This window comes from Zosterops lateralis (genome assembly GCF_965231275.1).
Source record: "Zosterops lateralis genome assembly, chromosome: 18".
NCBI classification, from domain to species: Eukaryota; Metazoa; Chordata; class Aves; order Passeriformes; family Zosteropidae; genus Zosterops; species Zosterops lateralis.
Genome location: NC_139778.1, coordinates 1,979,380 through 2,005,646, shown reverse-complemented (window position 1 = coordinate 2,005,646; position 26,267 = coordinate 1,979,380). Strand labels below are relative to the sequence as shown.

At 47.8% G+C, this 26,267-nt stretch overlaps 1 protein-coding gene across 1 annotated transcript; it reads left to right on the top strand.

The window, feature by feature from the left end:
- The first annotated feature begins 41 nt into the window (after positions 1–41).
- Positions 42–26,218, top strand: HID1 (HID1 domain containing). The gene is made up of 19 exons (XM_083874366.1): positions 42–209; positions 7,086–7,235; positions 9,500–9,670; positions 12,335–12,448; positions 14,042–14,148; positions 14,613–14,729; positions 15,477–15,699; positions 16,087–16,143; positions 16,240–16,380; positions 16,765–16,855; positions 17,489–17,640; positions 18,813–18,891; positions 19,495–19,659; positions 20,760–20,987; positions 21,459–21,592; positions 22,558–22,638; positions 23,025–23,116; positions 23,429–23,587; positions 24,050–26,218. The coding sequence occupies exons 1-19, from the start codon at positions 144–146 to the stop codon at positions 24,111–24,113; spliced, it is 2,391 nt and encodes a 796-aa protein (XP_083730492.1). The 5' UTR covers positions 42–143; the 3' UTR covers positions 24,114–26,218.
- Positions 26,219–26,267: the final 49 nt, after the last annotated feature.

The following is a 26,267-nucleotide window of genomic DNA, read 5'->3' as shown; positions in this document are numbered from 1 at the left end:
AGCGGGAGGAGGAGGAGGAGGAGGAGGAGGAGGGAGGCAGCGGGAGCCGCGGGCACGGGGATGGCGGTGGCGTCAGCGGCGGCCCCAGAAACGGCGGCGTGAGGGGACAGCCCTGCCCGGCCCTGCCCCCGCCGGGCCGCACCATGGGCAGCGCCGACTCCAAGCTCAACTTCAGGAAGGCGGTGATCCAGCTCACCACCAAGACGCAGGTGAGGGCCGCCATCTCGGGCGGGGGGCGAGGGGGCCGCGCCATTTCGGGAACCGCGGGGGCTGCTCACAGCCGGCCCTGCCCCCGGCGCTCCTGTGCCCGGCCCGGGCGGGTCCTGTTTGCGGGGCCGGGGCTGCACTCACGGCCGGCCCTGGGCAGGTTACGCGGCGAGGCCGTGCCCGAAGGCCGGTGAGGCTCGGGGCAGACCCATCACCGTGTTATCGGTGTGTGGAGGGGCCCCGGCTCGTCCTCAGACCTGGCCAGGGCCTGTCACCGCCGCTGGTGATCTCTTGTAGCAGACGCTGCTGTCATGAGGGATGCCCACAGCTCCTGATGGATTCAGCTTGCGGGTTTACATCACACGGTTCGCCACTGCTCCCTTTTCTGAATCCTTTCCCCCATCCCCGTGCTAATGAGTGGAGAATCATGCCCTGTGTTTAAGGTAATAGGAGATGGAAAGGGGTTTTGGGCAATTGTGCTGTTTGCAGCAGAGGTTTCCATCTGTGAGCGGTGAAATAATGGTTTATTTCTGCAGGCTGAGGAGGAGAAGGAGTTAAATGAAAGTCAGGGCTGTGTGAAGGGAGAGTGGCTGCCTAAAGGTCTAACATATGTTGTGCCTGTCCTGGGAGCTTCCTTAATTTTTGTTTTAAGTGGAGTGCCCAGTAGCAGCAGCACACTGGCAGAAAAAATAGTAGCCTGTCCTTCTGTCTAAGGAGCAGAAGGTTTTTTCTCTATTGAGAAGTCACATCTCAGGTTCTTCTGAGCTACAATGGAGAACAGCTGTTATGATCCACCTTTAGAAGTGAGGCAATAACAGCTGCCAAGAAAACGTGGGGGAGATGGCAGAAAGATAGTTAATGATGGGGAATGAATTCACAAGAAAAGGGTATGGATGCAGAGGGGTAAAGGGTGGTAAGAGAAAATCTGTGCAAACTCAAGAGACAGGCTACCACTGGGAATTGAATTATAGATGGATAAGGCTGTGGAAGAGCCTGGAAAAAACCACGTTTATACTTTCTAAAGCAGTATCACATTTCTCTCCATAGCTAAAGAATGGCTTTTGTGAATATATTCTTTAAAACCACTAGTTGTGAATGTAAGTAAACAGAGAAGTGGGGGAATCAATATTTTAAGGGAGTCTTCCAAAGTCTCTTCTGCATGCCAAATGGTTCAGAGTATCCTCTGCTTTGGGCTCTCCTTCCTTCATGGGGAAATGTGCTTTTAAAGTGAGATTGGGGGGTGGTAAATCAGGCTTAAAGGGCTCTGCCCAGTCTACTGTTCACAAAGAAAATCCTGTATGAGGCAATCCCTTGGATCAGCAGCCTCTCCTCCCCTGGTTTATCGACCCATGTAAGGGAAGAATGTTCACTGGGGCCCAGAATAAAAAGGAAGGAGCAAAAGCTTCATTCTTGGCTGGATTCATTTCACGTGTCTGTGGTCTAGGTGAGACTGACTACCTGTGGAAAGGGGTGGGGTGTTGGCGCTCCCATATTTACATTCTGTAGAAGGGCACCGGTGTTTGCTTGTGCAGAACGCGTGACTGGGCCCTCCTGGAGCCTTCTGATCTCTCACCAGCAGCAAACCCTCCTGGTCCATGGGATCCTGCATCCAAAACCAGGCTGCAGTCATGGACAGAGCCAAATCCTTCCGAGCTATTAGAACTCTGAGCTCAGAATGCCTGTGAGATGTTCCTGTGGCTCTGGTGGGAGGAAGTGGTTGAGCAGAAGTCACTTTTCACTCTTTGGTGAAGGTATAGAGTTGGCACAGATTTAATTTTTTTCTTAAAAACAAGTTTTGATAATCTCCAGGCTTTTCTTAATTAAAAAACAAGTGTTCCCATGTGAGCATTTAAAAAAAATTAAATAAATCTGTAAGGAATATAACACTCTAATGCTCACAGCACATGTGGAGCCCAGAACTTGAAAGTGGAACCAAGTCTGGATGCAAATGGAATTTACTTAATTGATTTTTTTAACTGCCAAAGAGAAACTCTGAAGGTGTAAGAGCGTTAAAAAAGAAAAATCACTTCAGAATTATTTCAGTGATTAAAAAGGGCAGTATTACCAGAAGGAAGAGATTAACTTATGCCACAGATGTATATTTATAGTCACACATGGAGAAATGGTCTTTAGGATTTTTATATTGTATGTATATAGTACATTACACTGCACACATTATACTGGTAGGGCCCATCCCTTTGATAATAAAACAGATGTGCTTCATAATAGAGCATGTGTGAGCCCTCCCAAATTGCTCATAAAAGTGCAGCCTATTTAACAGATGAAGGGAAACATGGATTGTGGATATGACAGTTTGTCAGGGCTGGTCAACTGCAGGGAACTGGTCTGGGAGCTTTAACTGCTGAGGAACCACCTTTTCTTTTCCCAATCAGCTGGGGTTCCTGCCAGCAACCAGACGGAAGATAAGAATTTTTGATCTTGTCTACCAGCTTGGGAGATTTTAATGGGAGCTATGCCTCTGTTTTTAAAGTGACAGAAAAAAATCAAACATGAGGGACAAACCCCAGTCCTTTCCTTTTTCCTGGTGTGGAAATCCAGGAGTACAATGGGCTGTTAGCTTGAGTCTAATAAAAGCACATCTTGTTGCTTGGAGAAGAGTTGGTCCCTGGCAGACCATTTCTTACGGTGTTCAAGCTCGACTCAGCTGTCCAAGAGTCTCAGGTTGATCAAAAGCAAAGCTGTAACTAACACTTCACACAGCTGACTTGTCCTGGGCTTTCCCTGCCAGATTTCTACAAATCCCATTTTCCGGTTTGCTTTGCAACGCTGTCTCTGCTGTGAGAGTGAAGAGCTGGTGGTAGACTTGAAGTCTCTCATTGATTCTGCACTGCTGACTGCAAAGATCCTATAGAAAAAAAGAATATTATTGCTCTGAAGCCTGTGTAGAGGTGCTGTCCTTGGCAAGAGGGATAAAATCTTAGTAGTTATTTATATTTTGAATAAGTCTGTCCCCAGGCTTTCCTTTTGCACAGTGGCTCAGATACAGGTACTACAAAGATATGTGAATTACCTCAAACTAATCCCTGGCCCTGCAGGGTTACCTGATCTAAAGCTCAATCAGGTGCTGTGTGAATGGTCATTACACACCACAGTTCTGCCACATTTGGGGTGAAAGGAGCAACTGCTGTAACACATCACCTGAGCTTCTGCAGGACAGGGCAGGGATGAGGGACTTGCTCTGCTCTTGAGCCCCAGAAAAAGGAGAGCCCCTGCTCCAAAGGGTTGCTGCCTTGGCTGGTGGGATGCCTAGTTGGTGTGTTGGCAAGAAGTGAAAAGAGAACACACTGGGCAAAGCTAGTGGCTGCTTGTCCCTTGGTTCTCTGCTGATGGTCTGTAGCAACCTTAGAATTAGTTTTAGGACAGCCCTCCAGTGGGGGCCTGTTGGAGGAATTGTTAGGAATGGACATTTGATTTGAGTTGTAAGTGCAGAGAGCTCTTGGTTGGGAGGAGGTACACACACACACACACAGAGCCAGAGTTTGTGAGGAGCTGTGTCTAAAAGAGAAAGTGAAGATGGTGCTGGTGTCAGGCTGAGGACATAAAACAAATAACAAGTAACAAATAGGGGAGACTGTGCCTTGGGAGCTTTTCCTGTTTTTAGGACATGGTCAGGCTGTCGCTGTTTTCCTGTTTCCTGTGAGGTATCCTGTTTGCCTGGGGATTGCCTGCTCAGGCTGTGATTCTCTGCTCAGTAACTGGCATGAGCCTTGTGAATGAAGTGTCTTCCTTTCCTAACTCCTGCAGTGTGTGTGTGGTGTGCTTCAAAGAACCTGAAACACAACATTTACAACTAGTGAAAAACAAAGAACGGAGGTGTCCAGAATGACTGGTTTTACCTTTGTTTGGCTGGCGTGCAGGTGGGAGGTCTTTAGTGAAGGCAGAAGTCTCCCTCTTTGTCTGCTCTGTCACATCACCTTGGATCTGCCCACTGTGTCCTCAGCACCACTCTGCTCTACAGTTCCCTCACCCCTTTGGTGTGGAGCTTGGTTTGGGCATCAGTCTCTCTCTGCCAGTCAGCTCTGTACCTTCAGCAGCCTCTATCATGAGGTGTGTGTGGGTCAGGAATTTCCTTTGCTCTCCAGATGTGCCAGATGTGTTTCCAGAGTAGAGTCAAGCTACTGATTCTTCAGTTCTCACTCTCACTGCTCTGCTGGTGCAAAGCTGGCTGTCTGCACTATGCTGGAGGAACATGAGGCTCTTTCTTACCTGTGCTGAGGATTCAGCTCCTTGTAAGCTCTCTGATTTAAGCACTGTCAAGGCTAGGGGTCCTCTGGGATTTGTGACTGCAGCGTGTGCTGTACCAACATTTGTACTTAAATCTTGACATTTCCAAATGAAGATATTCCTGGCTGGTGAACAAGGCTGATCTAGGTCTCTGTATTTCTTTCCTCTGTGGGGCTGGATACAGTCTGTTGGGTGAGCTCAGCTGAGGAAATGGATATTTAGATCCCCAGAGATGCTGCATGCAGAGTACAATCAGCTTAAAAACAGCCAGTAATGTTCTATCAAGGGGACAAATATTACGTGGATTGAGTAGCTTCATGACGACAGGCTGGTAATTAAAACAGGGGGGCAGTGGGGATGTGAGTGACTCAGTACCGAATCCACGTCCCAGGATTGTACATGGAATACCATTTGTTGATGAAGAGCTGATATGCTGCAGCTATTAAAAATGCAAGGTAGCGGTGTTTTAACGTAATCTGGTTGCCAGGATGGCAGATGAGACATGAACGCTGCTCTACATCCAACGCTGCAGCTCAGGGAATCACCCCTGTGCTTCCCTCCTCCAAGGGGCTGCAGTCAGAGTTCCTCAATCCATGTTGTGCTGTGTCTGTAAAACAGCGGCTGTTCAACCTCTGAGGAGGCCTCAGGCTAGTGGGAGGTGAAAGGATCGGTGTCTGCTGGAGGGAAATGTTTTTCTGCTTCCCCTCTAGAGGAGAGTGAAGGCATTATTTATGCATGATGCCCAATTAGCAGCAATTTCTGCTTGCTGTTGTCAGTGGGAGTGGCTGTGGCAGGCGGCCAGGATGTACATGTGGCAGTTCTACATGAGGTGTGTGGTTTGAAATGGGGTGTAGGCTTTGTAGGGTATTTCATGCATGACATAGATCGGATTTCCAAATACTTGGCTCTTTTTGAGGAGAACAGTTAGAGATGAGATGTGCAAAATAGCTTTCCTTCCATTTAAGTGTTTCATGTCCAGGTTACAAAGAGCTCAGATCCTTCACATGCTCACCTGAAAGTCAGGCTGTGAATATTGGGTTGGATCATTCCTGCAGATCCCCTCTGAGGATCTGTGATCTTGAACCATTTGGAAAAAGTTGCTCTTCCCTTGGGAAGAGGTTTGGTGGGATCTTACTTTGGTGTCCAGGTGATAAAGTTAGGTTTTCAACACTAGGGCTGAGTTATTTGATGTTTGATCAAATAAGATGTCTGAGCACACATGGGGTTTTTTCTGGTTTTGTTTTTAAAGACTGGGGAGTTGCTTGGGCTGGTTCATTGCACGACTGGGAGGACTAGGACCAGCAGCACTGAAGCATTAAGGCAAAGACCTGCAGGGCAATAACCTGCTGTACAGGTCTGGGGTAGCTGGCCCCTCTCACTTTTTTGCCTTTGGTGGTGGTGACACATCCCATGCCCATGGGCTGGGGCTGTTAGTTCAGGCGGTGACAGTGAACAGGGCATTGCAGCACTTCCCTGTGTCAGAGTTGTGAATGACCTGTTCTCCCGTGAGTGGCATCTGAGCTGCATTTAGACACAGCACAGAGCTGGGCAAATTTTCTGCCTTCTACAGCAGATCTGGGAGTGGGCAGGAGTTGTTTGAATTAAACACACAATCATATTTTTGTCCCTTTCATATCTGACGTGCAAGACCCACCCAGTGGTGCTGATTATCACTAAGGTGAGCGCTGCTGTTTGCTTTGGAGCTGGTGCTGGCGGGAGGCTCCTCCTCACCCCCAGCCAAGCACTGGGGGTGCTCAGGAGCAGCTCTTCTGGCCTGCCAAGTGTGCCCACACAATGGCTGCTTGAAACTCGTGGGAAAGCTCAAATTTTCCTCTTCTGACTGCAGTCATGGGTCCATCTCTTTCACACTGCTTGTCATAAACAGGTTTGTATTTATCCCACCCCTGTAGGTGGACCCCAGGGTGGGATGAGCACTCCCAGCTGTGTTTGGGCAGTGCCTATTCTTGGCAGTATTAGCAGAAAATCTAAATGGAAAGAGGTGTGTTCCCAGGACTGGGCTGAGCTTCTGAGACACAGGTTTGAAGTGGATTGTTTTCTTTGGTCTCCTTCTTCCATCTCCTCTTTGAATGGCACACTTAGTGCTTTTTAAGAACAAAGCCTTGGCAGCTACCGGCTGCACTGAGTCCAGTTCTCTATAAATATTTGATTCTGAAAGATCAATTGCGTTTTATCTGTTAGTGCTTTGAGGTGGGTCTGTCAGTTCTGTGGGTCTGTTCATGCCCTAATGAGATGTCAGTGATTGCTTCCTCGAGATTTTGGTTACAACAGAAGTAATTCCAGTGCACACTTAGGGCTTCCTTGGCTTGCTCTGAAGGTGGCAGAGTGCACAAGGACAGCCTGGCCCATGTGCAGTGGTGAAGATCTTGGATTACTTGCAGCAGTTGTAGACAAACATGAAGCCTCCTGTATGTCTGAAGGAATGTTCATTTTGGGAGATAAACCATCCAAAGCCCTGGAAACAGGGGCTGATGTACAAAACCATTAGTTGTAGCTACTATGTTTTATTGAACCTCTTCTTGCCTCATCCCATTCCCAAGCCGGGCATAATTGCTGATGATTGGATCCTATGGAATGGTAGTTCTACATCTCTAAACACATTTGTCTCTCCACAGCCTGTGGAGGCCACAGATGATGCCTTTTGGGACCAGTTCTGGGCAGACACAGCTACTTCAGTGCAGGATGTCTTTGCCCTTGTACCAGCTGCAGAGATCCGAGCCGTGAGAGAAGAATCGCCTTCAAATTTAGCAACTTTGTGTTACAAGGTAAGTTTGGTGTTGTTTTATTTCTTAGAGCTGTGCTAGCAGGGGTGCCCCTGGATCAACAGCAATGTGGTTTCCAGGAGTTGACAGGTACCTTGTACCACACAATGTGCTTGATTGTCCCTGTCTCCTCCTGAGGGTAATTCTCAACCCTTCCTCTCATAGGTTAGCACAGACCATGGCTGGCATTTGATCAATTTGGAGCTTTGTTCCTCTTGTCTCCTCCCTGTGTTTTACTCTGTCCTCTTGGGTCTTGCTCTATAAACTGCTTCTTTCTCAGGGGGCTTTCTAGCAATGCTGGCTATTTGTGGTGAGGCTGAAGCATCTTGTTCCTTGTCTGCACCTAATTGCACCTCACCATGCACCAGTGTGCTTCAAGCTGAGATCCCAGACTGTCACTGCACAAATGCCTGCATAAAGTTGGAGGAAGATCTTAAGACTTTTCTTCCTTCTGCTGAGATAACAGAACGTTCCTGATGCTGCTTCTGGTGTCGTAACATGCTTGTATGGAGCACAGGGACATTGAACAGCATTTCCTACCCTGCCAGGTTTGGCAAATTGTCAAGCTGATGAGCAACAGCCTGAGACCTACTCTGCTTGGGAAAGTGGAGGTGTTAACAATGCTCCTGGTCTGAGCCATGCCAAGAGTAGCCTTGAATTTGTAGTTGAAACATTTAGAATGGCATTTTTCCAGTTTTAAATAGCTGCTGCCATCCTGTTTTTCTTTCCTCCTCTACAACGTGTGAATGAAAGTGAATCATCGTGAAGGTACCTCTGACTGTGAATTGTAGACACAGGCATGTAGTGAATACTTGAGAAAAAATATGAACATGAGGAAAGCTGCAATGGTTTTTTCCCCCTTGGTATTGGCTTCTGGCAATGAACAATTTGGGAGTAGAGAAGGGCTTAGGAGATCTGTAATCCCTTTGACTCCGTGTCTTCTTTTTTCAAAAACCAAGACTAAAATATGGTCTCTTCTCCCTACTGGAAGTTGGTGTGTTGGGAGGCCTTATGACTGCAGAACTGTTTATCCATGAGCTGTAGATCTCGGGGATATCAGTGTCACAGGAGCCCACAAGGCTTCAGCAGTTCTTTTGCCAGACTGAAGGCCCTGACCTGTGCCATGTGCGATGTGCCACTGGACTTAGAAATGCTGTGTGTTTGTGGAGAAATGTCATTTACAGTCATGGCTGGAGATTCAGGCTGTACAGTCATAAGTGTGCCTGATAAAATGGTTCAGCTCAGTTGGTGTGTGACAGGCTGGTACAAACAGCACTTAATACCCATTAATGCAGTGACGCAGGCTGGCAGAGTCAGTGACCCAGGCAGTCTGCCGTGAAAATAAGCAGGGACACATGACCTCATGAATTAAAAAGCAGCAAGGTGAATCCTTGTTAAATGTTTTGGCTTTCATTTCCCCTCTCTTTACCCTTGGGATCAGAGAGTAAGAGCAAGTGGGTGCAGCCATGGAGGGAAGAGTGCTTTTTTCTATCTGTGGGTAAAATCTCCTGTCGCTGCCTCCTGTGGCTGTGGTTGCTGCCTGGTGAGACCCACATCTATTCTGAAAAGCCCAGTGACCCTCCACTGGCAGTTGCAGCAGCCTCTGGATGGGCCACAGTGTCTCAGCCCAGAAGCTCTTTCCAGAGCAGCAGTGCTCTTCACAGAGGCAGTGGGGAAACCTGGGCTACCACCCTCTTCTGCAGCAGGACCTTGACAGATGCTGCTGGAGGCTGTACCCGCACACCTCACACAGGCATCAGCTTAGCTCTCACCTCCTGAGTCAGGAGAGGTCCCTGCTGTAATCACACAGACAGAACTGTCAGACTGTGTTTCTGTGTGATCATCCCCTGCCAGCACCTCACATGGTACAGCACAGTGCTGCTGCCTTGCTTCTTCCTGCCTGGATCTCGGGTACTTGCTGCAGCTGATGAATCTCACCTGCCCTTTCCAGTGCATGGAGCAGTGCTGGAAGGAGCCTTCTGGTGCTTTGGTTGTCTGTCTCACATGGCACCACATGTGCTGCATGGGTTAGCTCTGGCATTTGAGGTCTCTTGCAGTGGAACAGCAGAAATTCAAGAAGGTCTGTTTAAAATCATTAACCCTGTTTTTTACAGAGTTTCAAACAGCAACAGTGCCATGAAACTGAGAGAAAATGGACTTCAAGAACTGCTTCTAAGTCTGTGTGAGAGTATCACTAGCAGGACAGACTTGTTCTTGTTAACTTGTGCCAAGGCTAATGCTGCCTCCCTTGGTTTTGTTTCCTTCAGGCTGTGGAGAAGCTGGTGCAGGGAGCAGAGAGTGGCTGCCACACGGAGAAGGAAAGACAAATTGTCTTGAACTGCTGTCGGCTCCTCACCCGTATCCTGCCTTACATCTTCGAGGATCCAGACTGGAGAGGTTTCTTCTGGTCAACTGTCCCTGGGGCTGGTCGAGGAGGGGTCTGTCTCTTGTCACTTATTCTTTCTGGAGGGTGATGGGGAGGCTGCAGTGCGAAGACACTATGTGTATTTGGGGGCAATTTTATTCCAGTTATTTCTATGTGGTCAGAAATTAAGTGGCACTTTCTAAATTCTTTCCCTTCCTTTGGTTCTTACTGCATCTTTGAATGTTTCACTTGTGTGTGTAGCTGTAGGAGAGCACTGATATGTGAGGAAGGGCTTCTCCAGTACAACTTAATGAATATGAGAGCTGTACTGAAGGCTGTATGACTTTCTTAGACTGAAATGTCCTTGTTCCATTAATTACAGTTGATTTAAGTTTCAATTCAAAATGCAACAGGGTGTCATTTGCACTAATTTTACAATGTCACATTTAAAGTGAACAGTGCCAGATAAGCTCCTGGCATCATGTCTGAATACTCTGCTTATGAGCTGAGTGATACACTTTTATCCAGGGCGTAACCTGGGAGATGGAGCCCACAGCTGAGCAAGAGTGGTTAAAGAGTGGTCCTGTTTCTGGCTCTGTCAGTGACATGCATAAACCTGGGGAGTATCTCAGCTTCCCCACATTCCTCTGTCTGGGGAGCAAGCACAATAGTGCTCTTTTGCATCCAAAAGGGATGGAGGAAAAAGTGTTTTAGGATCTTCTGCAAATAGGAGGAATAGCAGCACTGAGAGCACAGCTGAGTTATACCAGGAGTATGTATTTGCCTGCTTGGTCCCTCAGCAGCTGGTCTGTGCATAGAGAGCCCTCCCCTATGAGTTTCTGATCTGCAGGTTGGTGTGGCTGTACTGAACAATGTGGTTCTCCTGAGTCTAATTGCAGTGCACTGTTTTTGGGGACAGTTATGAAGGGCTGGCAGTGGTTGGTACAGTGTAAACTGGCAGCTCTTGCTGTCTGTCCATCACCTCTAACCTGCTTTTTCTGAGGGCATGTCAAAAGGAAGTTCTGGGTGGTGAAAAGGGAAGTCTTTGCTAGTCGTGCTTTGTAATTTGTGTGATTGGGAGGGTGGTGGTTGTCCATCCTTTCATGCCTGCAGGGGCCAGGGAGTGCTGGAGAGGCTTAACAATGGAGGAACTTGTTTTGGGAAGGAGCATGCAGGGGTGCCTGGTGCTCTGATCCAGCCAGGCTGCTGTTACTCCTGTTTTTCCACTTTGTTCAGCACCTAGAAGAGTTTCTCAGCCTCAAGAGTGGTGGGGTCACCCCAAGGTGATCCAGCCCATTCCACGTGTGCTGTGTTAGGGGACCCTCCCCGAGTGTGGGTGGAGCTGTTGTGGTTCAGTGTCCTCAGTCATTGAACCAAGTACATTTAACCTGTAAGGCTGGCATAACAAATACAGCCCTGAGGTGTTAGGAAAACTAGGATCACATACAATCTGGGGCAACAGCTTTGCTGTCTGGTGGCTGATTTCTGTCTGGGAACTGAAGATGATGGTATGCCTAGACCGTTAGTAAATATCTCTGTGATTATCCTTGATCTGCTTTGTGATGGAGTGATGGATGGCAGAGCTCCCTGGAGCCATGGCTCCTCCCTCCTCAATGGGAGTCTGTATTGTGTTGAGATCTACTGGTTTGTTGTGTGTCATCATTTTGGATGTAGATGGTACCTGCAGCCTGCAGGGACATTTTTTCTGGCAGTCAAGATACTCTTAGCAAAAATCATTCTTGGAAAAGAAATCCCCTTGGACCTTGATGGTTCTTGTTTCACCTCTTGTGCTCTTGACTGTGAGCACAAGTCAAAGCATCTTTGCTGGCTCCATCCATCCTCTCTGTGCCTATTCTTACATCCGGGCTCTGTTTGTGGTGTCCTCCCTGCTGTCACTGAGACAGATTCAGAGCCACACAGACCATTATCTCCATAGCTGCCTGCTGTGATTGAAGAGCTGTGTGTTGTGCTCAGGCTGACAGAGGCCTGGCTGAGGTAGATAAGCTCCTGCCATTCCTGCTCTCCGCCTTTCCCTCCAGCACCGGTGTGTGGTGGGAAGGCCTCCCAAGCAGGATGCTCTTTGACAGGCAGGATCTGGCAAGGTTTCCCATGGCAACAGCTGCAGAGGAGTAGCCATGCGTGCTTGGAGAGATTTCTTTGAATGCTGGAGATGGCACAATCCTCTCTGCTGTCGTGCTCACCCTGCTGTGGCAGGCTGGGGCAGCTCCTTGCCTAATGCAAGGAGCCTCACCCTGTTCTGTGACCTCCAGTTCTGGGCAGCCCATGCAGAAAGAGCTTTGAGGCGTTTTACACCTTATTGCTGCTGGTTGGCTTCTCCCCATTGCTGTCTCTGTGCACCATCCAAATCACCCTCCTTCACGAGTGTAAACCCCTCTTCTCTGTCAATGCTGCTCTTTCCTTTTGTCTTCAAAAGCCAAGCCATGTGGCAAGGTGTACCCAGTGCTACTCTTCTTTTTCCCTTACATCTTCAGGCCTCTGTCTGCTCAGTTTGCTGTCATTAAAATCTTGTTCCTGTTTAGTCATCACCATCCATGGGGAAATTTCTTTCCTGTACTGTCTGGGTTTTTGTTCCTTTTGTTCCCTCCTGTTCCTGTGTAATATCTTGCCTCCCCGTGTGTTTTTGGGGAGTGTATCTTCTTGTGCTGTGGCATACTGGTGTTACTGTGTGCTCTTTGCTCACCCTGACCTGACACTGCTCTTCTGTTTGTGACTTCAGGGAGATGAAGATGATGAAAATGCACGACCACTGGCCGAGTCGTTGCTCCTGGCTGTCACAGACCTGCTCTTCTGTCCCGACTTCACTGTGCAGAGCCACCGGAGGAGCACAGTGGTGAGTTGGAAGTTGAATTGTGAGATTATCTGCATAGAGGCAGATTAGCTGCATGGTGGAGGGGACTTGGGAAACCCCAGCAGCTTTCTGCAAGCCTGCAGGGAGGAAAATACTGGTTTGTTGAGCTTGAGCCCACAGTGAGTAATGTTGATCATCATTTTGGATTCATGGTATGGTGTTTGTGTCTTCTAAAACAGATATTCTGGGGATGAGTCTCAAATGGAGTGGCTGACAGCTACCCCCACACTACAGCTCACCCCTCAGGAAACGGTGGTTCTGCTGGCAAACAGTTGCTCTTCTGTTGTTGCCAGCAGAGCAGAGACCTTTAGCACCTTGTTCCTTTCTCTGGCAGTTTGGTGCAGTCTGGGGCAGGAAGCAGCTGTTGGCCTGCTCCTGTGTGCTGTGATCTGAATGAGTAGATGGTCTTTGTTGTGTCTTTCCACCTCTTCTCCCTCTTTGTATCATGGCAGCAAAGACATTTAAATAGGTTCTGATCCTTATGATGACTGTCAGTACTTCAAAGGGATTTCCTGAGGAAAGGATCTCCTTCTAGATGTGCTAAGGACAAAGAACAGATTGTGGTGCATCTCCTGCCTTCTTTCTCCCTGCCAGTGACTCTTGTGTTTTCTGTAGGTTCAGTCTATAAACAAAAAAAAAAAACAGTGCTTCTTTTTGGGATAGATCTGACACAAACTAAAAATGAGCACGCTAAACCATGGTGTGTTTGATGGCTGCAAACTTCCTTGACAAATCTGAGCACTGAATTGATTGCTTGGAGTTTCTGAGTAGTGGAAAGAGAGTTGAAATCTGTCATCTGGGGCTGAAGGGGCAAGGCTGGAGCAGAGTTACCCATGGGCTATGAGTAAGTGGTGCTGAAACAGATGAACTTGCTGTCTAATGCTGTCACCTGGGGTGGATTGCACAAGACATGGTGACAGTGGGTTTTCCTGGGTTTTCCCCCCACCACTTGCACCTGCGACTTTTCCCTTGCCAGCAGCCAGACTGGTTTTTCAGGGTTCTGGGCAGCTGGAATTAGACACTGAGATTGTGAATGATTTATGTTCCATGCTGCTGGCTGCCCGTCTGCTGCCTGCAGCCTCTGTAGTCTTTGTTGAGCTGACTTTCCCTCTCTGGGCTTGGTCTGGCTGTAGCTTAAGAGCAGAGAGATGGCTCCCACCTCCTCATATTCATGGCAGAGCAGCATGTGGCCCCAGAGATACAGGTCGTGGTGGATGTTGGCTGAAGTACCACTGAGTAAAGAGGAAGAACTGTGAGACAATGGGCAAAGGAGACACAGGACTGACTCTTATTTTCAGTGAAGTCAGCCCTAAAATTATGGCTGGAAATGTGGGCTCCCTCCGTTGTGCACTTCTATCCCTGTGTTTTATCCCTTGCTTGCAAAGGCTGAGCTGTTTGAAGACATCAACACCTGCTTTTTCAGGCCTGGGGTGGGGCTTCTGTACAATTCAATTGTCCGGATGCTTCTCTGCTGTTATTTCCTAGAGAGAGGGGCTGAACTGCCTTGGATATACCACCATTGCTGCCAATTCTGGCTCCTGCCTTCTGTGATTCAACCTCTTATTTCTCCCGCAGGACACAGCAGAAGATATCCACTCCATTGACAGCTGTGAGTACATTTGGGAGGCAGGAGTGGGCTTTGCTCATTCTCCACAGCCCAACTACATCCATGACTTGAATAGGTAAGAGCTTCTGCTGAGGCAGAATGGAAAGAAACTGGGCTCAGGAGAGGGAGATCTGGGGGAGATGAGCTCTCTTTGCCTCCTTGAGTATCCATGATTCCCAAGGAGCTTTCTGCTTGCTCCTGTCTGAGATAACAGGACTGGCAACACAGGAAAAAACCCAGCTGACCTTTTGAGTAGCTTGTTGTAATATAAAATGGGAGTCAGACTGTCTGCAGCAGGAACTGGGTAAACACTGCTGTTCTGGAAATGCCAAGGAGCTCTGTACTGGATTTCTTTTTTGTAAGGCAGCAATTCTGCTGAGCTGTGTCCCAGTGATAGCAGTATGGCTTAGAAAATGAAATGGGCTTAGCTTTCTCTCAAGAGTTTCTGGATGGAACTGAACCTTCCTTACGTGTTGTTGTGGTGATTGTGCTTCCTATGCCCAGTCCTGAATGACTCCAGGCCTTTACTTCTCCTTCCAGGACAGAGCTGCTGAAGCTACTGCTGACCTGTTTCTCTGAGGCCATGTACCTGCCTCCCTCCTCAGACAGCAGCAACACCAACCCCTGGGTGCAGTTTTTCTGCTCTACGGAAAACAGGTGAGGGTAGAGGGTGGGGGGCTGGGTGCCAGGGGGAGAAATACCTTCCAATCTGTTCCATGGAGTATTTTGGTAACAGGGAACCATAGGACTTGTTACCTCCAACATCCAGGGGCTGTTCTTTTACTTCATTCCTGTCTCATGTACACCCCAATAATATTTCTGCTTAGTGAGAAGTGTTCCTCAGCAGCAAAAGGAGAGTCTGAGCACGGTGCCCACTGGAGTTTGCTGCATAATTGATCCCTGCCCTATGGCAGGTCCGTTCCCTGCTGTAGACCCTGTTCCCTTGGGGAAGGGGATGATGGTGTTGGTGGCTGATGGATGCCGCCCTCTAGTGACATTGTACCTCTGGGACTTGCAGCTCCTCAGGTGACACTCACTCAGCGTAGGGGAGCACAAACCCGGCTGGAGGCTGAAGAGATACAGTTTTGTCTTTCCAGAGGCTAGAGAGCTTTGAGGTCCTTTTCCATATTCACATTTTGCACAAGATTCCCCTGAGAGCCCACGTGGCCTTTTTCACCTCCCCTCCCCTTTCAGCAGTAGTCCAGGAGCCCCAGCTGGGAGCTGGAGTGTGTGCTCTGGGGTCTGGGCTGCTCAGTCATGGACTGCTGTCACAGGTTAGAGAAGATGATGGTGTTTTTTCATGGTCCCAGACTCCTGGGGAGAGATATACCTGTCCCCCTCCAAGGCAGTGCCTTTATTTTCTGCTGCTGCCTTCTGAGAGCATTTGCATTTTCTCCTCCTCAGACATGCACTCCCACTCTTCACCTCACTCCTGAACGTCGTCTGTGCCTACGACCCCGTGGGTTATGGGATTCCTTACAACCACCTGCTTTTCTCTGACTACCGTGAGCCACTGGTGGAGGAGGCGGCCCAGGTGCTGATTGTCACCTTGGACTATGACAGCTCCACCAGTTCCAGTCCCACTGTAGATGGCACAACCACTGGCACAGCCATGGATGATGTGGATGTAAGTGATCCTGGAATATGTATTTGCTGCTCTCCTGAACTCACTGGGGTCCTCTCACACCTGCTTATATTGAATGTTGAGCTGTAGGACCCAGCACTGCTACTCCCCTTGCAGTCTGCTCTCTCTCTTCCAATCCTGCTTCAGTCTTGTAGTCGCTAAAGACCTATACATGGCCAAAATACTAGATTTTGGTCACTGACTTGAATCAGGAGCATGTAAGTGAAAAGTCCTTGACTTTACTGTTCCATGCAGTGCTCTGTTTCCTTGCATTTAAAGCTGGATCATTCAGAGCAGAAAGCTGAAGTGAGAGACTGTGGTGATTATACTTCAACTTCCTGAATACACCTTGTTGCCAGTAAGCATTTCCCTTCTTTTCTTTGAATGCAGCCTCCTGGACCAGACAATCTGTTTGTGAATTACCTCTCAAGGATACACCGGGAGGAGGTAACATGTTCCCATCCTGCATTGTGCCCTGTTTGATTTCATGCTGATTGCATTAGCGCTGGGCCCACCACAGTCTCTTTCCTGATCTGTTGGCAGGATTTCCAGTTCATCCTGAAAGGAGTGGCTCGCTTGTTATCAAACCCACTGGTCCAGACCTACCTGCCAAACTCTGCCAAGAAGATACAATTCCATCAGGAACTCCTTGTCCTCTTCTGGAAACTCTGTGACTTCAACAAGGTGTGGATCTGCTTCTTGCTGAGCTTCACCTCAGCTTGGCTGCTGTGGCTGTGGCTGGACCAGGCCCTGGTGAAGGGCTGTGGTGGGTGGTTGGCAGTGGCTCTGGGGTGCTGTGATCATCAGCCCCACTGATGCAGGGGCTGGGGGTCTGGCTGTAGGGACAGCCTGGGACAGGGGCTGCAGCTACTGAAGGTCTGTGCTGGAAGCAGGTTCTGTAGCAGGCATTATAACTCTACAAATAACAGTGGAGTTGATGAGGTAGTGCATACACCAGCCTTTCTAATGTTCTTGAGGGATTGATTAGCTTGAGACTGCCTGTCCCAAGTCCTGTGCATGGTGCACGGTATATGCTTATGAGGTCTGAAATCCTCCCCTTTCTTCCAGAAATTCCTCTTCTTTGTGCTGAAGAGCAGCGATGTTCTGGACATTCTTGTCCCAATCTTGTATTTTCTCAATGATGCCAGAGCAGACCAGTGTAAGTTGGTTATTTTCAATATTTGGAACGATTTGTGTTTGACAGTTGAGCTATAATGTTTTTGAGATGCTTCCTCCCTACCATTTGACAACATCTTGAGTGCATGTTCTTGACCTTCTACAGACATGGACTGGAGTTGTCCAGTTAATTGGGTTTTAATGTTTGTGTGAGGCTAAAAGCAGGACACAATCTATCCTGCAATATAGGGAAGGGAGATCCTTCCTTAGCATGTGTTAACATTTTGAGTCCTCATGTTGAAAATTGTGTCCCTGATCCAGTGAAGAGGGAAAAATGAGCAATCTGCCCTTGCCATGGGAGTAAATCAGGCATAACTCCATTATTGTGTAGTGAAGTAGTCAGATCTTCCCTACAATAATGATGGGTTTACATTAAAATTATAACAAAAAAAAGCATCCAAGACTTAGCACTGATAAGACTGAACACAGATCTGCTTGGGAAGGACACTGGTACTGACAATGAGGGAGCACTGTGTGGGATGTCCCTTATCAGGATGGTTTTGTCTGTGCAGTTTTTTATCAGTCCCACAGTGTTTCTCCTCTCTCCTCACTGCCCCTCACAGAGTTCCACTGGCCTCACTGTGACGTGTTTTTCTGTTTTTTTCTCTCCTTGCAGCACGAGTGGGCTTGATGCACATTGGGGTCTTTATCCTCCTGCTCCTCAGTGGGGAGCGCAACTTTGGGGTGCGACTGAACAAGCCGTATTCTGTACGAGTGCCTATGGACATCCCTGTCTTCACAGGGACACATGCAGACCTGCTCATCATAGTGAGTACAGCCCAGCACTTCCTGAACTCTCCTAGCTCCACAAATAATTGCCCTCCCTAGACTGAAAGCCCACTAGCTAGGAAGTGTGTGGGATGGACACTGTTAACCTGAGGTGATGTGTCTGGCAGGGTGCATATGCATAAGGTGCAGATCCATCTGCATGATATGATCCCAAAGAACAGGACTCCTCATGGTGCTGCACTGCTGTCATGAGTGGGTGGGACATGCCCTCTTGTTGGTAGGGAAGGCAGGAGATCTGGCTCTGTCCCAGGCAGCCAGAGGTGTGTGGAGCACATCTGTCAATGCGGATAACAGCAATACCAAGCTCAGCCCTACAGCTTTGGATTGCTGCAAGTTTCATTGACCTTTCAGTCTGCCCACAACTCTGACTGTGAGCAGCTGAGTGCTTTGCAATATGAGTCTCAGGTGCTTCCCTTCTGTCATGTTCTCATTTGCCAGAGAAGAATCTCTCAGCAGCTTCTGATAAATCTCCAAGAGGAGATTCCTATTAAAAGGAGTAGAAAGAAATCTGCCCACCATAACTGCTCTTGACACTATGTGTTTTGCTCTTGCATTCTGTTAATCTCAGATCATCTCTTCATTTTAATTATGCTTAGAACTTCTCTGCAGACATGCTAGCTAAAGGTGGGAAGGCCAAGATTTCCAATGTCTGCACTGGTTACAAGGCACTTGAATCTTTCCATGTCTGAGGATATAGTTAAAAATAGAGCAAACATTTGAGTTAGAAGTTAGCACTAAAATAAAATGTAAAATTATTAGTTCTGTGGTATTTCAAGCAGCTCTCATAAGGGTTCAGAGTCAAAGTCTATTGGAGGTGTCTCTAAGGTGTCTCTTACTTCCTGGTGGTTTGGTTTTGTCCCAGGCTGCCTGAACATTCATTGTGGAACAGCTCACAGTCAGTTTCTGTTTGCATTGTTATAGGGCCCTAGTCACATTCCCAAAGGATTCCTTGTAAATGAAAGCTTGTGCTCCTGGAGTGCAAGTCTGCAGTGAGAGCAGCCTTCCCCACCTGTGTAATTGTGGAGTGTGCAGGGCCCTGCCTAGGAAGGAATGGTGTCAGGAAGCGATTAGTGTGGGGGTGGCACTGGTTTTGGTTGAGAGGATGCTTCCAGTAAGGTGCTGCCTTGCTCAAGAGCGCCTTCCTTCCACAGGTCTTTCACAAGATCATCACCAGCGGGCACCAGCGGCTGCAGCCCCTCTTTGACTGCCTGCTCACCATCGTTGTGAACGGTGAGCACCGTGTGGGGAGAAACCACAGCCCACAGTGCTCTCACTCCCTCTCCCTGTGCCCCTGCCTGTGTTCCCTAACACTGGCCAGTGCCTGCTACGGGAAACTCATTCTTTCCAGCCTGTTCTGGATAAGATCTGCCTGCATGGTCAGATGGGGCAGAGGGAGGGACAGCAGAGTCCTGGAGCTCCCTGGGGTGGCAGCAGGACATTTGCTGGCAGGCTTGGTGAGGGTAGTTAGCAGTATTGTCCCTTTCCAGCAGGGAGTGCCATCTCCTCACGGTGGTGTTGCTTCCCTTGGTGAGTGCCCAGGTGGTTACACTTGTGAAGCTTTTCAGAAGGCACAGCAGAGGTGCTGTTATTAGTGTAAGACTAAACAAAACCTTCCAAAAGCAGCAATGCTTCCATTTACTAGGCAATATCTCTGTTTCATTTGCTTTGTATTTGGAAATGTTTCTGTGGAACCGCTTGGCTCAGCTATTCCATGAGGCTTTCTCAGAAGTGCAAGAGTGGGAAAGTCATAAAAGCAACATTTTTAGTGGTGTATTTTTGAGAATAAATACACCTTGGTTCTTTCTCTAGTTTTCATTTGTTTTCCCTCCACAGTGTCTCCATACCTGAAATCTCTCTCCATGGTGGCTGCTAACAAGTTACTGCATCTCTTGGAGGCTTTTTCCACCACCTGGTTCCTATTCTCTGCTGTCCAGAACCACCATCTTGTTTTCTTCTTGCTGGAAGTTTTCAACAACATCATTCAGTACCAGTTTGATGGTAATAGACTGCTTTATTTAGTGGGTTTGCAGTAGTTTAGTCCAAGAAGAATGTCAGATGGAAGTTGAGAGGAAGTCCAAGGAAATGAGAGTCAGTGAGAAGTGTAGAAATCAGCTACATAGGACTGAGAAGCTAGATTATTAGATAATCAGCATTGGGTCCTGGCCCAGGCAGATTTGGGTAGAGCAAAATGAGATAGTATCTAATTCTCAGCTTTAATACTTCAGCCCTCCTGCAGAGGGTGAGAAGAAACATAAAGTGAGTATGTAACATGTAAATTGTGACTGGCTGGATGTTGCTGTGGAGCTGCTCAGGTTGCTCAGCAGTGTAGGTGGTGGGACAAAACAACTTTCAGGTGCCTCTCAGTTCTGCTTTGGCAGGTCTCTGAGGCTGAAGACCAAACCACCTCATCCAAAGAAAGTTCTGATATTTGATACTTTCCAGGAAATAACTTTCCCTCTTAATAGCATGACAGTCTTTTACCTAAATAAATAATAAAGTAAGGTCCCTCAACCTGGTCAAAATTTAGTGTTTTGCTTTAACTTGCAAATCAAGAATGGCAATTCTTCCCTGATGGGAATCTTGCATGTGGCAATTGTCAAATCCAAAACCATGGATGTAGTTTGTGGGTGTAATTTGTGTTTTATATTAGAAGATGGTTTAATTCTGTGCTATCCTGTAGACAGTAAGAATTCTGACCTTTTGGCTTTGTTATTTCAAACTTGTGTCTCCTCAGATTAAATGCCCTGATTTGTTTTGTGAGTTCTTTTGAAGATGGAAAAACGTTGAACCTTGGCTAGTAACCCTTTCTTCCAAAATAGATGCTAATATGTGGCTTAAACTGTCCTTTCTCTTCTCAGCTGTTTGAATATCCCTCAACAAGCCATTTCTTGACAGCTTTCTAGTCTAGGAAGGATTTCACTGAATTTTCTAAACTCCTTTGTAACGGATAAGAGGATATTGAGCTCTGCTCTTTCTTCCCTGTGCCACTGCCTTTGTGGGTGGGAGCAGTGAGGCTTTGTGTACCCAGCGAGCTGTGCTGGGTTGGCAGAGCTCTTTGAGCCTTAGTTCTCTGTTCGTTCTGTTGCTGTGATTCCCAGGGAACTCCAATTTGGTCTATGCTGTTATCCGCAAGCGAAATGTCTTTCACCAGCTGGCCAACCTGCCCACGGACTCCCAGTCCATCCAGAAGGGGCTGCAGCGCAAGAAGAAAACCCCCGAACCCATTTCTCGCACCAACTCCCAGGATGGGGTCTCCATGGAAGGGTCACGCCCTGCTGCCCCTGCTGAACCCGGGACACTGAAGACCAGTCTGGTGGCTACTCCAGGTGATCTTTAGTTTACCTTTGGACAGGAGAGAAGTTTGTTTTCTCTGTGGGATACGGTGTGGACTCACCCTTTCACTGGGTGTGGAGAGATTAAGAGTTTACATTTGTGAATAACTTAACTGGCTTTCAGTCTGAGTTTCACATCAGTTTGCCCAGGCTGATCACAAACAAACTGCCTTGAGTTTCTGTCCTCTCAGACTCAGTGTCCACATGGCCATTTGTCCTAATCTTGACCTTTTGCCTCAGGTTAACTCTATCCATGTGAACCTGTGTTCCTTCTTCTCAGGGAGCATTTTTGTAGAGAAAAACTGCTTTGGGGTTGTGAAATCAAAGCTGAATCTTGCTTCTCCTGTTGAAAGGGGAGCTTTTCCAATATCAGCAGAGACACAGGATGTCCGTGCATAGTGAAGAGCCCTCTGCTTTTAGACATATTTAACTTGTGTGTCTGAGCTTTTCCTCTTTTGAACACAGGGATTGACAAGCTCACAGAGAAGTCCCAGGTATCAGAGGATGGGACCATGCGTTCACTGGAGCCTGAGGCTTCCCAGCTGTCCCCAGAGGGAAACCCACCAGCAGCCTTGAGTGATGGGGAGCCCTGGAGTGGGGTAAGGCCAGACACTGCTGTGCAGGGAAGGTCTGGGTGTGAAGTGAACAAAAATGAGGGGTCAGAAGAAGAGGTCAGTTGGCCCATTGAAGAAGGGCATCGCACTAAAGGCAGTGTGCACACGTGCAGTGCCCTGGGACACAACGTGGTTCACAAGGGCTGTTGCATCATCCTGGGTGTTTCATGTTTGTGCTATGACACAAGAGTTGAGACACCTGAGTGAGCTTTCTCCAACATGAAGACTATGACAGAGCAGTGAGTGCAGAATTGCCAGAGGATGTCCATGAAACCTCCTGATCCTGATGTTTTCAACTCAGGTTCTTACTGCTGGTTCTTTTTCATCTCCTTTGGGATGGAGAGCTCTACCAGAATCTTTTAGCTAGCTGGTGCTGTGAACAGTGATTTTAAAGGGTTATTTTCTTCCCTCCTTCCCACCATGAATATGGAAAGCGAGGTTGAATATGTCATTCCTCAAGAGGCAAGAGTTAATAGGTAGGAGTTGCTGGGAGCCTACCCTTGGAAAAATGCTCTTTTAAGATATTCCAGAATGGACACAAAAAAATCCCAGAGATACTCAGTATCTCTGAAAAAGCTGTAGTCTTTAGCTATTTAATCTCTGTGCCAAAAGAAAGAAGCATGCCTGAACAGTCTCTTGTCAGTCCTGTTTTAACTCTGCCACAGTGGATTGTTCCAGCAGAGTGTCAGTAGTGATGACTGGAGCCGTGACCTTCCACAGGGTCCTCCAACTTCATCAAATATTGCCACTCTGTGGGTCAGAGCACATGGGTTTGGTGAATGAAGGTTGGGTGAGTTTGACATGTTCTAGGGACAGGCTGAGCTGTCTTTCCTAGTAGTGGTCTAGAAAATCTGGGGAGAATATCAGCAGAAAATGGATTGTATTTCTTACTCTTAAGTGTGATTTGCACGTGTTTGTTTTTATTTGTTAAAAATAATGTTTATTGATAGGATGCATCACATTCCCGGCGGGATCGAAGGCGTCTCTCTAGTGCATCCTCCAGTGGACAGTGGACTCCCACTCCTGACTGGGTAAGGGCATCTGGACAGAGGAAATTTATAATGAGAGAGTTGTGGCAGAAATGCCTCACACTCCCTGCCCCTTCCCTGCCATCAGAGGCTCTTCCAGAGCAGCATTTCCTCACAGGCATTTGAGGTCAAAGCTCCAGGACTTTAATCCAAAACTGACATCTGCAAATAAATATTTTATTTACCTGTTTCAAACCAATGCCCTACTGGCCTCATTGGATGCCTCATAATTCTAGTGCTCCCGGAATTATTGTATTTCTCCTGTGCACTCAGTTCACCCACCACCTTTGTGATTATTGTGAACTTCATTTGTTGCAGACATTGTGAAGACAGCTGTAAAAACCTGCTAATGCAGCATACTGATTTTCCTGCTGCTTTCCTACCTACAGGTGATGTCTTGGAAGTCAAAGCTTCCTCTGCAGACAATCATGCGGCTCTTACAGGTGCTGGTCCCTCAGGTGGAGAAGATCTGCATTGACAAGTAAGATTTTTGGAGAGGAAGGGCTGTGTGGTATTTAAGGAGCAACATGAGGTTGGCAGAGCTTGAATTTGGAGGGAATTTCCCTAAGGGAAATGGTGTAAAGTTTAATTGAAAGCATCCTGGGCTCAGCAGAGTTGTTACTTTCCTTGCCAAACATGTTTGATCCCTTCACTCTGTTTACAGAGGGGAGGGCCTGTGTTCTACTTGGCCACAGCTCAGTCACTGTTTGTTTAGGCTGATCCTTCGTGCTGCAGCAGTTTTGGAGGTGTCTGTGGGACATGCTAAAGATGCTCCTGGTCTGTTTCTTGGCAGGGGTCTCACGGATGAGTCTGAAATCCTCAAGTTCCTGCAGCATGGCACCTTGGTGGGGCTGCTGCCAGTGCCTCACCCCATCCTCATCCGCAAGTACCAGGCAAACTCAGGCACTGCCATGTGGTTCCGCACCTACATGTGGGGAGTTATTTATTTGAGGTAAACCAGCTGGGTGCAGCTTTTCTTGGTCTTTTCCAGACTTTTGGGAGGCCCACAGAGAGAATTGCATGCACTCAGCCAGCTCTGGGTTATCTCAATATTCACAGGATAGAAAGATGATGTTCCTTTGGAAGAGACTGGGATGAATCAGCTGCTCCAAAAGTTTGAGTGGGTGACATGCAGGGGGTTATTCTGGAAGTGCTGCTTGTTTGGAAACTGGCAGCAGCAGGGAATAGAAAAGCTGCCCAGAGGGTCTGGTGCAGAGATTTTATGCAAAGCTCTGGCTTTGCAGAATGTAGATACTGTCATCCCTGTAAGGTATGTTGTCTCTCAACCAGTGATTTCCTTTTATGCAAAGCTGAAGGCATGCTGTGCAGCCAGCTCCTATAATCATGGCTGTGAGATTTGAATTCTATGCAACTGGCCACAGGGAGTAAAGTGGCTCTTGTCTTTCTCTCTCAGGAATGTGGATCCCCCAATCTGGTATGACACAGATGTTAAGCTGTTTGAAATTCAACGGGTCTAAAGAGAGCACTTACCTCTACTGAGAGAAATACACTGGATCTGAGGACTGCGGCGTGCTGCTTCATCACAGCTATTCCTGCATTTCACATCCAGCTGAGAGACCAAAAGGACAATCACTTCATTTACCTCCCTGTCATTTAAAGCTTTAATTGGGATCTGCTTGGACATCCCTCCCCCCAGCTCACTTCTCTTCCCTCACCCTTCACTATGAACCTTGAATTAAAGATATCTAAGGGATTGTCCATTGTTGTGGTTGCACTAGAAATCAGACTGTTCTTAGCTCCTCTGTTACTCTTTTGCTTCTGGATGTGGTTTGGAAACCAATCTGACCCTGTCCTTGCCCTGGTCAGAGTCAACATTTAATTGAAAATGCCTAGCTGTAAATTGGGTGCAAAGGGAGAAGCTGCTATTCCTGCAGGAGACAGGGTTTGGAAACTGCAGTTACTTCCATGGAGCTCCATAAAGTTTCCAGAGCATCCTTTTTGGCTGCAGGTGTCTCCCTGGTGTCTCCCAGTTGCACAGAGGGAGGTCTTTCCCACCTAAATGAAAGGAGAAGATGTTGAAGGAAAACTTTGTGTCTTGGTTCTGAATCTCCCTAGTCCTTTCCTCAAAAGCTGCTTGAGAAATTTTGTTGGTGTGGCTCAGAAGTTTTTCCTTGGTTTCCAGGCCCAGCAGCCTGTCCTTCATGGTGGGCTGTTGCAAAGGAGCCTGTCTTTACTTTTGAAAGCCCTGTTTAATCCATGTGAGCACACAGGGAGGAAGGGACTGGCTCAGTGAGAGCAAGGAGAAGAGACCTGACTGTTAAACTCTTTCAAGTCTTCTCCCACTGGCTGAAAGGACACTGTCACCTGGGTTTGAAAGGAACCATGTCCTTCCATCTTTGTCTGGCAGGCTGATGCAATGCAGGGAGCAGAAGGGTCTTTTGCACACTACTGTTAAGGCAAGGGTTTGAGGGAGGCACTCAGGGAAGTTGTAGGAGGAATTTGGAAGTTGTAGGAGGAAAAGCATCTCCATGTCAGTAGGGAGTGGAGAGTGCTGAGGCAACGATTAATTTTTCAGGGCATTTTGCTTATTGACCAAGTTACTGGATCTTGAATGTATTGAGTCCCAAGCATGCATAAATGTTGGGAAGCCAGGATGGGAATTGGGAGATCTGCTGTTGCTGGCTTGGCAACATCATGGGGTTACACACTGGTGAGTGGAGACACCCTGGGATTTGAATCAAATTTTGTGTTCTCCTGGGAGGGGCTGCTGTCTTAGACCCAAGTGGTCTTTAGACAATGAAATGTAAGGGGTCCTGTCATGAACTGAGACCTTTCCCTTTCCAGCAAAGCAGAGTCCTTGGTGCTCTTTTATTCAGGCTCTTGGGAGGATTGCTGGCCATGAGCTGTTTGCTACAGGCTAGACCCAGTGGCATCACTGCATGGAAACAGGTCTGTTACATTAAGTAGAGGGACAGTGTGACACACTCTGTGACTTGTAACCCTGGCCTAAGCTTTGCAGCTGCAGTGGTTAGCAGCATGACCACCCTCTCCCAGAGAGCTGCTCCAGTGTGCTGCTGGCTCCCACTGGCCTGTAGTCAGGGGGTTTCCTCCTCTGGGCACTGAAAGAGGATGGAGTCCCAGGCCAGTAGAAACTGAAATAAAACTGGAACAGTTTTCTGAAGGACAAGAAATATGTGAAACAGAGGTTTTTCCCCCACCTGTCTCTCATCTCCAACCCACCCAGCACTACTCCCATCCTGACCCCACCTCTGTTTGGGTGTAAATGGGGTGAGGGCTCTGTTTCACTTGGAGAATCTCATGTATCAGAATGTGATTTGGTGGGGCCAGACTGATTGTATGGATTGTATGGCACTGGCACCTCACAGCTGGAACGGGGCCTCCCGTGTCCCACATGCTTTGCCTCTTCCCTCCCATGGATCTGCTGGTTCTCATGATCTCTTCCGTCCTCTCTTTTCTGCTTTGTTTCTTTGTGAGTTCCTCTGGAAGCCTTTTTGTTTGTTTCTTGGTGTTTGGAGTCTGATCCTTGTTCTGTGGAAATCAACTTGCACTGTAAACTCTTTGCTTACTTATGGAGAAAAAGATAAAGATTGACTGAAACATGCACTTGAGTACTTTGTTTTTTGTTCCTTCCCCAGAGAGAGGTTTATAAT